At 40.2% G+C, this 15,539-nt stretch overlaps 1 protein-coding gene across 10 annotated transcripts in view; it reads left to right on the top strand.

Annotated features, from left to right (window-relative positions):
• Positions 1–15,539, top strand: part of LOC18446227 (Ssu72-like family protein) — a 38,899-nt gene that overhangs the window by 11,668 nt on the left and 11,692 nt on the right. For 4 of the 10 annotated variants that reach the window (XM_006856349.4, XM_088848613.1, XM_088848608.1 and 1 more), the window contains one exon: positions 3,922–4,152. In XM_006856349.4, the coding sequence (XP_006856411.2) occupies positions 3,938–4,152 (215 nt within the window). In that variant the 5' untranslated portion in view covers positions 3,922–3,937. Of the gene's footprint in view, positions 1–3,904; positions 4,992–15,333; positions 15,409–15,539 lie in introns of all 10 variants that reach the window. The other 6 variants (XM_020674734.2, XM_088848615.1, XM_088848612.1 and 3 more) reach the window with 5 other exon arrangements.

The raw sequence follows: 15,539 nt of genomic DNA, 5'->3' as shown, positions 1-15,539 counted from the left end.
TGCATTTAAAGGCTCTGTCTCAGGGTAGCAGATATCGAAGTAATCATCAGGGTGTGGTGGGCGAGGATTGGATGAGGAGGGTAGGTTAGTAGGATGCTGACTAGGATGGGGTGGGTTTGCGACAGGGCTTTTTCCCTTGGCACGAGATTTTTGAAGATCTTGAGAAGGCTGGTCTGAAAGATGGACGGCAGTGGATTGTTGTGGACCATGATCCTGGGGACCAGAGGACGAAGGTCCTGGAGTATGCTGCGGAGCACGGTTTTTTTAGTGCACCTTAGTCCATCCACCAAGGTCTGGACTGGTGCGAACATGGCAGTCAGGATCTTGAATCGAGATAGAGATTTGGCAGGAGAGTCCGTTACAATGGAGATGTATAGAGGTTGGAATGAGTTCAGCCAAAACTGAAGAGATAAGGAGTACTATCTTACCAAGAGGGAGAGAACCAAAAGACTTCCAGTGGACCAAGAGGAATTGGCCACAACAATCACCTACAGATTTAAAGATTTGATTTGTCCATAGATGTAATGGAATACCTTGAAAGGTAACTCAAAATTTTCTATTCTGTTGGGTGTCCAAGAATTGGTTCCACTTCTGTAAGGACAATAATGCTCCTTTGAATCTAAGGTTATTGGGTATGGAAGAAGGTAAAAATTTATCAGGAAAAGACATGAGATATTTGTCAGTGTAGGCTCCTGCATACTACATGGGGGTTTTTGAAAGTGTTTTGCAGCCAAAGAGTGATACTTGGGATATCATTTTGCTGGGGTTGGAAATGTCCTACCAAGGAATTCTCTAAGCATGCAACTCGCTCGGCAATCTTTGCTGAAGGAGGGAACCAAATATGGGCAGCAGAGTTAAGGAATGTAACGTGATGGTCGGAATGCAAGCCCAAAGGGGGTTGGGAAGAGTCCAGTTACTGGATTGGTGTAGTATGTTTGGTGGCAGGCTGGCAGCCACTTGAGCGTAACTCTTGTTAGGAGCAGTTGGGGAATAAGATATAGCAAGGCCAGCTAGAGATGGGTGTGAAGGTGGGTAGTGCTAGGTTGCAAAAAGGGGTTGGTATTCATTTTGACAAGGCTTACGAAGTATCGGGAGTGGGAGGAGAAGGGGGTTAGGGAATGGCAGTGGCTTCTGTGAAAATAGAGGAGGACCCTGTATTGGAATGGAATGAGGCTTAGAGAGAGGGGGTAGGGGCTTGTACTGACCTTTTGCTGAGGCATGTTTCGCTAGAACACCGGTTATGGATGGGGCAAAATAAGATTGACGGTTTCTATGCCTGGGGTCCAACGGAGAAGTGTCAAGGTTCTTTAGATAACTAGGGGGAGCAGGTGGCTTAGAGTATTGGATAGATCTATAGTCAAGGGGTTGGGCTTTCAGAAGTTGGTGGAAGTTGTTGGAGTGGCTAGGTTATTTGTGTTTAGGAGGGTCTAGAGTACTCTGAAGAGTAATCTGGTAAGTTCCGGCTAGGAAACTGGTTTGGGTAAGAAGCTCTTGAGTGCTCTGGTAAGTGAGGCTTAAATGCTGGGTAGGTGTATCTTGAACTCTTAGAGTGATCCTGAGCAGTCTGGTGCCGTTGAGAGGGTCTTGAATACTCTAGTGGGTGTGGCTTGAATGCTTGGTGACTGTATCTTGATCTCTCAGGATGATGATGCAGATCTTGGAATGCTAATCTTTGGCGCTCTGCAGGGTAGTTTTCCACGTCTTCTCATGCTTTTCATTTTTTAGTATTTACCAATTTTCGAGTCATAAAAGTAAGAAAGCTTCCTTTTTTTCGCATCCGGGCCAGAAGGCAACGAGCCCCCTAATTCATCATCCATGCCCATCAAGAGTGAAAGTTCACTCTCATCAACCAATGCAACGTAACACTCGCTTTTTCTTGAAGGCTACTTTACTTTGTCCTTGAACTTTGTTCTGAGGTTATCTTGTTGAAGAAGATGAAAGTTTGCAAATGGATCCTCACTTGCAGAAGATGAGGTAGCTTTTATGAGGCTTGCAAATGGATTGTCAATCCTTATGAGAAATTGTACAAAATGGCCCAGTTGTTTACTACAATGTTGGGCCTAATGATTTGAGAGATGTGAATAAAGGGCCTTTCAAGGATTGGATGAAAATTTTATTTCCCTTTCTCTCTCCTCTGTGCTTTTTCTTCCATCTTCTATTTTGTATCTACTCGCACCTACTCCAACATCTTCCTTATCTCCAGTTCTCTCAAACCTTCTTCATTTGCAACGAGAGATAATGAGAGGATAAGCTAAGCAAGGGCAAAGTCTGAAAGAAGAGAAATTGTAGAGAGAGGCCCGTTGTTTGAACTTTTCATAGAGAGAAAGAATTGGGATCCGATTGATTTTGATTTTATGGGTTTTTTAGATTGATTGAAGAGTTGGTTACAGTGAGAAAGACCTTGCGTATCAATAGATCTTGTGTGGCAGTGATATGCTTTTCTTTCTCTAGGACTTAGTTAATTGCAGATTGATGTGTGATTTTGTTGCAGTAGAGAGAGAAATTCAACTACTTGTTTACTTTGACAATTGAAGAGAACCGTTGTTGTAGGGGAGGGTTAGATAGAAATCAGTACCTTTTACATAGATGATTGAAGAGAAGAATATTGGATTTTAGAAAGACTATGATAGGGTTGCTAATTTGAAGTTGAGAGCTTAAAAATTGTTTTTCTCCTTGTAAGGTTGTCAAAAAAAAAAAAAAGTGAGTGAAAATGTTAAGAGGTAAAGAATCGGCCTCTCTTCTTGCTCACTAAATGAGGATGTCTCTCTCACTTTGAACAACTTCCCTCTCCAAAAAAGTTTAGAGAATGTTATTGTATTGTGTGTTTTTATGTTCATCACTGCTTCGATGAATCCATACTGTTATTTGATTTCTTTTATGATATTGGATCAATATTTTGTTTGAAGTTGGGTTTGAATGGCTGAAATTGCTAGAAAGCTTGCTTCAAATCAACTTGAAAGCCCATTGTTTGAATGGCTGAAATTGCTAGAAAGCTTTCTTCAAATCAACTTGAAACCCCTTTGTTTGCCTGGAGTTCACCCAGCATATGGTTGTTGCTTGACTTATGTTCATTTGATCCATGAGAGCTTAGAAGCTTCGAGTGTATCCGATAGTATGGCTAGACTTATTCAGATCATGTCATTTGGTCATGTTATAAGTCAGTGGTATGTTACAACAATACTATGGGTTGACATGCTTCTGTTGCATTTAGTTTATGAAGAATGAGTTTGTTCGTATTGTTTCTTTGTTTATGGGTAAGTGAGCCAACATAGATTTAGGAATGAAAATGGTGTGGGCTCCAAATGCTATTCATATTGTTTTATTTGTATTTCGTAATCTCATGTCCTCTTTTAATATCCTATAAATTTGTGTTGAAGAAGCCATTTTCACAAGTAGATATACTATATCTTTTGATAGTTAATTATTGGCATATGTTTGCTCTTGAAGGCTGCCTGTGCATTGAGTGAATTTTTGATATTAAGCAAATCAATTTTGTTTCTTATTTATGTAAGGGTGCGGTTTGTATAGAGCCGAGGCTCTAAACAATCAAACTAAAGCTCGTTTTAGTGTCTAATAGAGGGAACTTTAATTTCCTAATAGAATGGCAGCCTAATGTTTGAGGGAGTTGCCATTTAATTTGTGGTGGGATTGTGCTATTCTCATTCTGTTAGGGATTTAGAGTGTTAGAACTTTGCCTTGGACAAAAGAGTCTTTGGACACTCTTGTTTGTTGCATTCTTTTGTTGATGATGTTATCAAAATGTTTTAAAAGGGAACATTCTATAACATGTGGGTTGGTTAGGAACATTGTAGATATCTTTGATTTGTTGTGTTCTATAAATCTCACAAGGATATGTTGTTTCTATTTTTTATGTTGCTCTTATTTATGTGTTGACGTGTAGCAGCCTTTATATTGTCTCAGGTTGAGGCAAAGCAAAATGAAACTGCGGCATGCTATGGTGTGTGCTTCAAACCAGAACCGTAGTATGGAAGCTCATGCACTTCTCAGAAGAGAAGGTTTTGATGTATCCTCATATGGCACAGGAGCCCATGTGAAGCTTCCTGGCCCCTCGCTAAGAGAACCCAATGTGTATGAGTTTGGAACTCCTTATAAGCAAATGTTTGATGATTTGAGGCGCAAAGATCCTGAGCTGTATCCTTTTCATTCTGGTTGAATAATGCCAGCTTTAGATGATATTGCACACGACGCATATTTTATACATTTCTTTTTGTCATGTAATTTAAAAAATATGATTGTTTTAGTCGACAACAATCTCTAGAATAGAATCCCACAAATCATCACATGAATCAGTATGAACAGCAAATGACATGCTGGAAATTATCAACTCAGCCCCCTATTTCTTCATGCTCTATTTCTAGTTTCTGTTTGGTTATTGTAGCTTTAGTGTGCATTTCATTATAAACTTGAAAAGCTTTACACATTTTGGTCTCTTTAAATTTAGAGAATGTACAAAATGAGTTCCTTGGACATGGATCTCTCTAATAGTTTATCATCACAAGTAACAGAACAATGTGGATGCTAAAAAGGCTAGGTGTTCAGTGTCATGATTTCAGAACTTGCATATCTATTGCTGGTTTATGGCCACCATTGTCTGATTTAAAGCTTGTTCTGCCTGAGGTCATCTCAATAACCAGCATCTGCTAATTGGTGGCTGTTTATGGTATCCCAGGGAATTCTCTGCGGCCAACTGGTAAGGACTCTAGTTTACTTGGCATTTATTTAAAATCTCCCGCAATTAACTAATCCTGAGTAACTGGGGATATATTAGCTCACTATGCATTCTCATCTGTTCAATGCGGGTGCCTTTTGTGAGCATAAAGTGCAAAATAGACACTGAATGCAGCTGCAGTTTGATCTTTGGGAGTGACCAGTTGATCCAACTTCTTCTCCCTAGTTCCATTTGTGCAGGAGTCATTGTCGCCAGGGTCCTTGGAATACACTTCACTAACCAAATCATCAAAACCCAAGAGGTGCTTAATCTTCTCCATGACACTTTCCCTTTTCACCGTCACCTCTATTCTTTTGACGGTAGCTTTAAGCTCACACTGGGTCCAGGGTTGTAACACCTTTCAAATTCCCATTTGCGCTTTTAGCCACTCATATTTTTTATCAAAATACCAAATTTGAGTTGAAATGGTTAGTTGTTATTGAGAGGAATACCTTTCTTACCCATTCTATACATTTGCTTGATATCTTATGATGTGCTTGGCCTCATTTTCTCCAGTGCTTTTATTCCATTTCCTAGACACCACCATCTGAACAATGTTGTTGTATCTTGGATTGCACCAATTGATCTTTTCACCTTAATCTCTATGCAAAAAGAAGCCAAACAATGTGGTCATGACCAGGCTGATGATCGAACCAATGAGGGCAACAGTCTGGTCAGATCGGTTGGACCACACCAGTTCACTAATCATACCGTTGCTCGAACTTTTAAAAAATAAAAAATATGGATAAACAAGATAAATTTAAAAAATTATAGAAATTCAGAAAAATAAGCAAGCAAAAAATAATGCAAGAAATTAACAAGTGCCCAAATATATTTCTTTTTTGTTTTTTTTAATTTTCCAGTTCAACGTTTTAAGGCATTTACAAAAATGTAAAAGTCCTTGCAATTTCAAAACATAAAATGCCAAAAAAAGAGCACCAAAGAAATATCTTTCTTTTTTTTAGGGGAATTTTCGATTTTCCAGTTTAAGGGCCTCTACAAATTGTAAATGTAAAAACCCGACAAATTTATAACAAAAAATGTAATAAAAAAAGGTGCAAAATTATTATGCTTTTTCCTTTTATTTTATTTTTTGCAGCTTTTGTTTAACTTTGGAGGGGATTTTACAAATTGTAAAAGCCCTTCAAAATAATGCAAAATTGTAACCTAATACTGAAGCAACATTTGAAAAAAATAGGTCTATAATACCCTAATTTCTTAAACCAGCAAGGCAAAACTCAACTTTTTTTTTTATTTTGACCTTTTTTAAACTTCCTATTAAAGTACATAAAAAAACTTATCTTGGGTAAAATCTGCGCCGGAATAGAGTTGTAGCTTCTGGTGTTATAATGTCCACATAGGCGAGTGGTGTTTTATTGCCGGTTGTTACGGTGGTGGCCACTTCTAAACGGAGAGTAGACACCAATGAATGAGCTCTGCACCTGGATTGTGAGGGTGCCGGTTCTCTTATGAACTATGGGGGTACCGGGTTTTCATGGCAATTTTGAAGGAAAGATATGAATTTTGCAATTCAAATCAATATGAAGCACTGGTGCTTGAGGCCCCCTCTTTGAAAACCCTGGTTGTTTGCGCATGGTGGCAAAAGAGATGAAGTAAGAAGGGGTCAGATAGGTGTTGGTGGTTGCTAATGACGAACCTACCATCCATTTGTCTAGGAAGGGGGTGAAAGATACCATCAAGGATTTGAAGTTTTGTTTGGTTGATAGTTTATCATATTTACAATCTTGAATTTTTTTTCTGAGAATGTTAACAATTGTATTACTAAAAATTGTTTGTTACAAAGTTTGGTCCCTGAAAAAGGGCCATTGTACAATCAAGAGAAAAGGAGTAAGATAAAACTGGAACAGACTGCTCCCATCCAAAGGGGAGCTTAAGACTTTCCAAAACTACTCGGATCAAGGGATCGAGGCTCCCTCTTTGGCCAACGAATCCGCAAGAGAATTGCTCTCGCGCCACACGTGATTCCAAGAAACTGAGATACCTGAGCAAAGATGGGCAATTTCTTCAAAAATATGAGCGAGGGTCCATGGGTAGGCAGCAGCAGAGGAGGCCCACCAAATGACATTGTGTAAGTCTCCTTCAGCTTCAAAGGAAGGGACCAACTGTGGGTAAATAGACGAATTCCTTCTAGGAGGGCGAGAGTTTCCACTGCTTGCGCATCATCGCTATGGTGGATTGGTTTGGAGAAGGAACCCAAGATCTGGCCCTCATTGTTTCGAAAGAGACCACCATTGCCAGATGGTCCAGGGTTGTCAAAGTTGAACGTGATAGTCCTCGGGCTAGGAGGGGTCCAGAAAGAGGATTGAGAGACCTAATGCTGCGAGAGGTGGAAGAGGGGCTGCCAATTGCATTGGAAGACTGACAACTGTATCTCTTTGAAGTATTTGTGATTGGCTGCCGAAAAGGAGACGAGGGATTTGATTTTGTCGAAGAGAATGTCGGTGGACATGAATTGGCCGTGGAATATCCAGTTACTGCGCTCTATCCAGACTGTCCAAAGTAGTGCAAAGATGGAGGCTTTCCTTTGGAGCGTGCTAGACTTCGACCAGGGATAGGGGTGAAGAGAGGAGAACATGAGAGGGATAGATTAGGCCGTCACCCACTGCCAATGGAAGAGATTGAGGAGAAGGCCCCAAAGAGAAGCGGCTAGGGGGCAATGAATAAACAAGTGGGCGTTAGTTTCCTCATCCTCGAAGCACATCGTACAATGAGTAGGCATCGGGATCCCTCTTCTCAGGAGTTGGTCGACCGTGAGTGCTCTTTGATGAAGGGCCAACCAGTTGGAAAACTGAATTTTGGGAGGCACAAGGGCAAACCAAGCCATGGCTGAAACGAATGAGGGATTTAAAGGAACTGTGGGAGGATGAGGGAGCATGAGATGGAAAGACGATACCGAGAAGATCCCTGAGGGGAAGGGGCACCAAATGAGCATATCGCGACCCTGACTAGGCAAGAAAGTCGAGTCTAGGATAGCTGAAAGGTCGAGAAATTCTTGCTTTTCAGACTCCAAGGGCGGCCTTCTTAAGATACGAATCCACTCTCGCCTTTGTCCGAGAGTTTGGAATACATCAGCCACTAGCTCCTGCTTGTTGAGAGTAAGCCGAAAGAGGGAAGGGAAGAGGTTTGATAGTGGAGAGGGTCCTAACCACCGGTCGCACCAAAATTTAGTTCGCACTTCTTCGCTCGCAAGCACACGAGTATGGAGATTGAAGATCTTGAGGATGCTTTGTAGAGTCAGGCGCCTTCTTAAGATAGGAATCCACTCTCGCCTTTGTCCAAGAGTTTGGAATACATCAGCCACTAGCTCCTGCTTATTGAGAGTAAGCTGAAGGAGGGAAGGGAAGAGGTTCGATAACGGAGAGGGTCCTAACCACCAGTTGCACCAAAATTTAGTTCGCAGCCCTTCGTGCGCAAGCATAAGAGTATTGAGAATGAAGATCATGAGAATGATTTGTATAGTGGACCATATCGCTAGAGCCCTGCTGTAGGTCCTAGGTGGAGGCAACTAAGAAGAGGGTGGCAGAGTGGTTGGATTGAGTGGCACAGCGCCACCACCATTTGCCCAGAAGGGTAGTGTCAGCAAGCTTAAGGTTGTGGATACCAAGAGGAGAGCACATTGTTTCCCTTGATAACAGATAAAACTTGTGTTTGTCACTATCACCTTCCTAAAGGAACTTCTTCATGAGGAAGTTAACTTGATTGAGGATTGCTGCTGGCATTCTAAAAAGAGACATTTGAAAAATTGGAATGCATGAAAGGGTTGCTTTAATGACGATCATTCTACCAGCCAAAGAGAGGAAGCGAACTTTCCACAACGTGAGCCTACGCTCGAATTTATCGATGATATGTGCCCAGGCACTAGGCTTCAGTCTACCAATGCAAAGGGGGAGCCCTATATATGAAGTGTCTCGGTTGCACATCCCCAAATTTCGGCCAAGGCTTGAGTGATGGGTGATCAAGAGCTATCCCAATCATTTTCGACTTTCCCAAGTTGATCTTGTGAGCAGTGGCCCACTCAAAGATCTTAAGGAACCAGTGAGGACGGTGGTTTCATGGTGAGAGATGCTGCAAAACACCAATGTGTCGTCGGCGTATTGCAGGTGCAAGATGGAAGGACCATCGGGCTCGCACTTAAAGCCATGGAGGATGCCGCCGATACTAGGGAGCTGAGAGATAGATTAACTGAAAACTTTCGCGATGATTGTGAAAATAAAGGGGGAGAGAGGGTCACCCTAGCTCAGTCCCCTTGAAGAGGGGAAGAAACCCCTGGGTGAGCCATTGACTAACACTGAAAAATGGGGACTCGAGATGGATCTAATCCACATCCTACATTTGAGTCCAAAACCCATATGGAGAAGAGTTTCACAATGAGACCCAGGGACTTGGCAAGGTGCTTAGAATGGAAGCACTCGTGGGCTACTAGGCCACCATCGAAAATCTGGCGGTCTTTCACGAAAGCACCGTGTTGAGGGGAAATAACTAGGTTGTGGACTTCTCTTAAGCGAGATCACAATACTTTGGCCAAAATCTTATAAAGAGTTGTTTAGGAGGCTTATTGGTCGAAAATCCTTGAGTTTCTCGGGCCCTTCTATCTTGGGGATAAGGGTAATGAAGGTAGCATTGAGAGCTTTGTGAACAATGCCCCTAGCATGGAACTCATGGAAGAATGCAATGGTGTCTTGGCGAAGGACATTCCAAAATGTGCTGAAAATGGTGATCGAGAATCCATCAGGGCGTGGGGCTTTTCTTGGCCAACATCATGGATGGCCTTGAGGATTTCCTCTTCAGAAAAAAGGTTGTCCTAGCCTTCTCAAGGGGGAGAGAAAGGAATGAGAGGTTACCCAAAGAGGGTTTAGGCCCGAGAGGGGCAGAGAATAGATTATGAAAATAGTTGGTGATAGCCTTTTGAACCTCAATTGGATTCTTTAAGATGGTTTCTTCCACCTTGATGCGGTAAATTGTGTTATCTCTTCATCTGCAGTTGGCTATCTTGTGGAAGAAGGCAGCATTGAGGTCGCTGAATTTGAGACATTTGATGCGTGACGTTTGATACCAGTAAATTTTCTCCTCCTTGAGGATAGAGAAATATTCCAATTTTAGGTTCGACCTCTTGAGTCTCTCGGCTTCCGAAAGGGTCCTGGATTGCTCGAGTTGGTCCCAATGTTGTAGGGCCTCTAGGGAAAAAGCTTTCCATGACCTAAAACTGCTTAGAGAGTTATTCCTCCATGCTTTTATAGAGGCTCCGAGTAGTTGGAGCTTTCTCTAGAGTTGAAAGCCTGCTGTACCCGAGCTCTACACGAGACTAGAGGGGAGAATGAGTTCCACCAAGCTGGGATGAGCTGCATGAATTTGGCTTCCTCAAGCCCAGCTCGAATCTGAAAGGTTTGGGACCTCTAATGGCCGGCTGGTTGTCAAGAATAATTGAGCTGTGGTCAGAGGTGGGCTTGGGAAGAGTCAAACCGAAGGAGACTAAAATAATGCATCCCATTCAAGGTTGAGCAAAAAGCGATCAAGCTTGGATAAGGTTGGGTTGGACCCATGATTTGACCAAGTGTATTGGGCTCCTTGCTCAATTAGTTGGTTGCGAGAAATAAAATCCGAGAACCTCATCATGGCTGCAGTTTCTCTTGCCTTTGAATTTCTTTTCAAAAGAGAACCTGGTTACATTGAAGTCACCCCCAAACAATGGATGGGAGGGGTTAGGGAGGCCCCAACTTCGAGTTCCTCCCGCAGTTGCTCTCTGAGGCTATCAGTATGGGACCACAGATTGCCGAAAACTTCCACTGAACAACATCAGAGTTCTTGGAAAGAACAACTGAAGTTGAGAAGGAACATATGTGGGATTGGATTAAGGTGAATAAAGACGGTCCCAGATAACCCAAATGCCCCCTGATGACCCATTGTCAGGGAGAGCTACCCATTGGCAATATCTATGGCCCCAAACCTTTAGGGGTGCGACACAAGGACTTCCTAGGAGGTCACCCATTCTAGTACGCTTAACAATCTTGAATGTTTGACTTGGTGGAATTAAACTTTCCAGGGTATAGTCTATAGAAAAACAACTAATACAATTAAATTATATAATTTGCTCTTTGCAATTTCATGAGATGCTAGAATCAAAAGTTGCTAAATCGAAAATGGATGTTTTAGGCTAAAGCATGAGATCCTTAAAGTTGTGAGTTGATTTATGGACTGCACTGTACAGGCAGTCATGGATAAAGGAGGTGTATGATTCATGGTCTTATAAAGGTAAGGACCTTCAACTCTCTCTTAACCTATTCCAAGCCCTGGTAAAGGAGGTGGGTTGCGTTAGGTAGGCAGCTAGCATAAAACTTTGCTACATAATACTATGAGTCCTGAACCTGGATGGAGGAACAAGATTCATTTAACCGACCCCAAATAGTTGGGATAAGGCTTAGATGATGATAATGGTGATGATGATTGATAGCTTTAGTTATCACAACACAGTATTAGCTATTGTTTGTAATTTAATGAACATCCTGATTAATTGAGAGTTAGATAATGGTACAAAAAAAATCCAGAAATTATATATTTGTCCTTTACAATGAATATAAACTATAAATACAGGAATAAGCTACAAAAGTATAGATATTACCAATATACTTTTGACTAATTATGACTAACACTCCCCCTTAAGTTCTATATCTTTTAACATGTGCAACTTGTCCTTCAAATATTGATGTTGTTCTTTTTATAATAACCTTTTGTAAATATATCTACTATTTGATCTTCTGCGCCTAAGAACCCCTCGCTTTGATTTCTTTAGCTTCAATCCTTTCCTATACCAAATGATAATCAATCAAAATATGTTTAGATCTATCATGAAATTCTGAATTTTCTGCCAAAGCTAAGGCACCCTTGTTATCACGAAACATTGTGGATCTTTGAATTTTCATTCTCAATGTGGTCATCAAACCTTAGATCCATAACATCTCTGAGATAATACTTCTTAATGCCCGATATTCAACTTCATTCTTGATTTGGCTATAGTCTTATATTTCTTACTGCTCTATGATATCAAGTTTTTTGCAAGATAAACACACAAAATTTAAGACGACTTAGAATTCTCAATTCTCTATTCCATCTCAAAGCAGAAATATTTTCAAGAACAAACAAATCATAATTCTTATTATCTCCATTCACAAACATCCTTCTATTTCGTGGAATGAATAAATACCGGCCTTGAATCTGGGTCAACAATCCAATCAGCATCAGAATATTCCATTACTAATTCGATTTGCATATTCTTCACATCATTTTTATGGTATGCTATGTCATGGCTCACTGTTTCTTTAATGTATTTGATTATTCTCTTTAAGGCTTCTATATGAGATGGAATGGGCATATGCATAAATTGACATACCTGATTCACTGCATATGATATATCTCGTCATGTTAGTATAAGATATAGAGGCCTTGCAATACTCCGGTACTTCTCTAGTTCTCTTAACATTTCCCTTCATCGTTGCTCAGTCTTTTCATGGCAATACATGTTCCTGGAGGCTTACAATTCACCATATTATTTTTATTTTTTTTATAACAAATCTAAGGCATACTTTTGTTGAGATAGCTTAATTTCATTGGAATCTCAATCTACCTCCATCCCCTAGAAAATGCCATCCCAAATCTTTTATTTGGAATTTATTATTATCAAATCTTTTCATATCAACAATGAACAGATATGAACTACATGAAATTATAATATCATCAACATACTAAAGAACAACTATAATACTTGTGTCACTTCTGTGGATGAACGGGGAGTGGTCAATTGCTGCTCTCATAAATCCTCGCTCCTTTAATGCATTATGAAAACTGTGAAACCACATTCTTGATGGTTGCTTTAATCCATAAATTGAGTGATTCAATTTGCATACTTACTCGCTGAATCTGCTTCATTAATCCTGGTGGTTGCTCCATATAAACCTCCTCTCTTAACTCCCCCATGAAGAAATGCATTCTTTACATCTAGCTGGTAGAATGGCCAATCATAAGCCAAGCCTAATGATATAATAATGCGTTGACCGAATCGGTGCTTCCATTGGTCGGACAACTGACTGGTGACTTGGCCTGTTTGGTCTGTAGTTATCGGAATCTCTCAACCGACCTCGCGTTTCGGGTTCCGAAACCCGATTTCGCGTTTCCGTTAAGGAATCTCCTAGGAAACCATTTTTCAGAACCAAGGAAACTCGATTCCTTAATTTTAAAATCTCGATTCAACACATCTTTAGAAATCATTTTTCGGAACCAAGGAAACTCGATTCCTTAATTTCAGAATCTCAATTCAACACATCTTTAGAAACCATTTATTAGAACCAAGGAAACTCGATTCCTTAATTTTGGAATCTCGATTCAACACATCTTTAGTAACTTGCACCCATTAATTTTGGGTAGACGTTCCCAAATATATCGAATCTGGATTCCAGCAAGGATTAAATCTTGATTCCACATCAATTCGAGTAGAAATCTTCCTTCGAATGCTTCTAGTGGTTGCATGGTTTCATTATTTTATTTGTGCTACCCTAGACGACCTTTACTTTAAATTTAAAATGTAATTGGTAAATACAACACATACAATTAAAAGTAAAACTATGGTGTAGACATAATTCTATTTTGTCTTTATAATAATGAAGTCAAAATCACAATTTAGAAATACTTCTCGTTTGCATATAATGATCATAAGTTCAACAGTCAATACGAGTCACTTTAAAATTTGGGAAACCTTCTAATAAGAGGCATCCAATATAGATTCTAAAGTTGATAAGGCTCAAGATGTGCTTGTGGCGTCCTTCTCCATAAAAAATGAAATCTCGATTCCTAGTAGGGGTCTTCAAACGCATTCCATAATTCATATTATTGTAAATCTTGATCTCAAACTGGCATGGATCTCTGGTCCATATACTTTAGAAACTTGATTCCAAATATGTTAGAATCACGATTCGAAACAACAACATATCTATGTTCCACATATGCCAAAAACTCGATTCCATAGATGTTGGAAACTCGATTCTGCATATTAATGAATCTTGACTTTTTAAGTGTCAATTCAAGGGGATGGGAATCTTGACTCCAAGGATGCTGGAATCTCGATTCCATATGTGGATGAAACTTAGATCTATTTCGGTCGAAACACGATTCTCAAAAACTAGGAATCTCGTTCCTAACGATTCCTATTGTACGGACAACTATTTTACGGACAACGATTCCTATGACAAGAATCTTTTTATCGGTCGTGATTCCGGTTCCTAAATCGATTCGGGTTCCCAGGTGTTTCCAACAACTATGGTCTGGTTTAAAGTAAAAACTAGGATTTTTTGAAAATTGGTCAAAACCAATGTATGACCAGATTTGGCCAGTCGAACCAGTCGGTTGAACTATTTCAACTAGTTCAATGAAGTTTGACAAATTTTGTACTATAGTTTATATTTTTAAACTATTATTTCAATTTTGCTTTCTTTTTGCCCCTTAAATTCTGATCCAACTTGTTCGATCAGTGGTTGGGCCAATTTTGATTGGACCAAACGCCTCATTGGTTTGGTGGCTCGCCCAATCCTGATTACACTGGTCATAATCTTAACCAATGGACTGAAGGTTTCTTCATAATTGAGTGTGTTGTTGATTTAATCATTTTGGTACTAACTTTGCTTGAATCTCTCTATACTTCCATCTGATATATATTTCTTATATGCCCATTTGCAACCTACGACATTTTTATCATATAGTCTTTTAACAATCTCCCATGTGCTACTGACTGCATGGCCTTAATCTGCGTCCATAGCTTCAATCCACCTCGTATCCTTTGTTGCCTCTAACTATGTTGATGGCTCTCTGATCTTAAGGATCTCACTCAATAATACTTGATGTTCATGAGTGAAACCTCATAGTGTAGCCATTTTTCAGTGGGATGTTTAATGCGAGTCGACCTCCTCAACGAAGTGGCCTCAACATCATGCTTCAATTGGAGTGCTTAACATAGTTTGATTCCGATGCTCTATTGGCTGGTCTGGTCTATGTGTTCATTTGCTGATCTTTCTGATGTGCTCGTTTGCTGCCGCATCTTAGCTTTTCTTTTGTACGCTATGACATAGACCATTTTGTATTGATCCCCTACTTTCGCATGTTTGCTGGTCATCCTCGAAGGACGGCATAAAGTCTTCTCCTGGATTTCAAGGAACAATCTCTTCATCATCTCCACTATTCTCAATATCATCTTCAACAAATTTCTCCATCTGATGTTTGACTTATGAAGTAGGATCGATAATTTCTTCGACATTTCCAAAGGCTCCTCAACTCTTTCCCTTTTTCTAAACGTTGAAGCAAATGGGCTATATACATTGAGGAAGGGTTTGGGGACAGTAGTATGATGCACTTCTCATTCTCTCTCTACATCCTTGTTCCCTCTCTCTCACACTAAGCATTTAGAGGTGCCTTGAGCCCAATGGTGCATCTTGGGCCTTGCAAGGAACACCCTAATCATCTATTGTGAAGCCATCTTACTCCACCTCTCAATTGCTTTTTTCTCTCTACAAAGCTACTAATATTTTCTTGATCTTGATTTCCAGCAAGTTTAGGGTTGCTTGTGATGCTCTAAAAGGTGGATATACTTCTTCTCTACAAGCCCTAACTTGAGTACTTTGGTGAGTTAGTTCCATGTTTTGTATTTGCTCATCTTGCTATGATTCTTGAATAAAATAGAGTATGAAATTGATGATAACAGATTGATGATTCGAGTTGATTTGAGTAACTGTTATTGTAGATACATGCTTAT

This window comes from Amborella trichopoda, chromosome 10, assembly GCF_054954075.1.
Source record: "Amborella trichopoda isolate Santa Cruz 75 chromosome 10, AtrichopodaSantaCruz75HAP2 v2.0, whole genome shotgun sequence".
NCBI classification, from domain to species: domain Eukaryota; kingdom Viridiplantae; phylum Streptophyta; class Magnoliopsida; order Amborellales; family Amborellaceae; genus Amborella; species Amborella trichopoda.
This window is presented reverse-complemented; position numbering and strand designations above follow the sequence as displayed.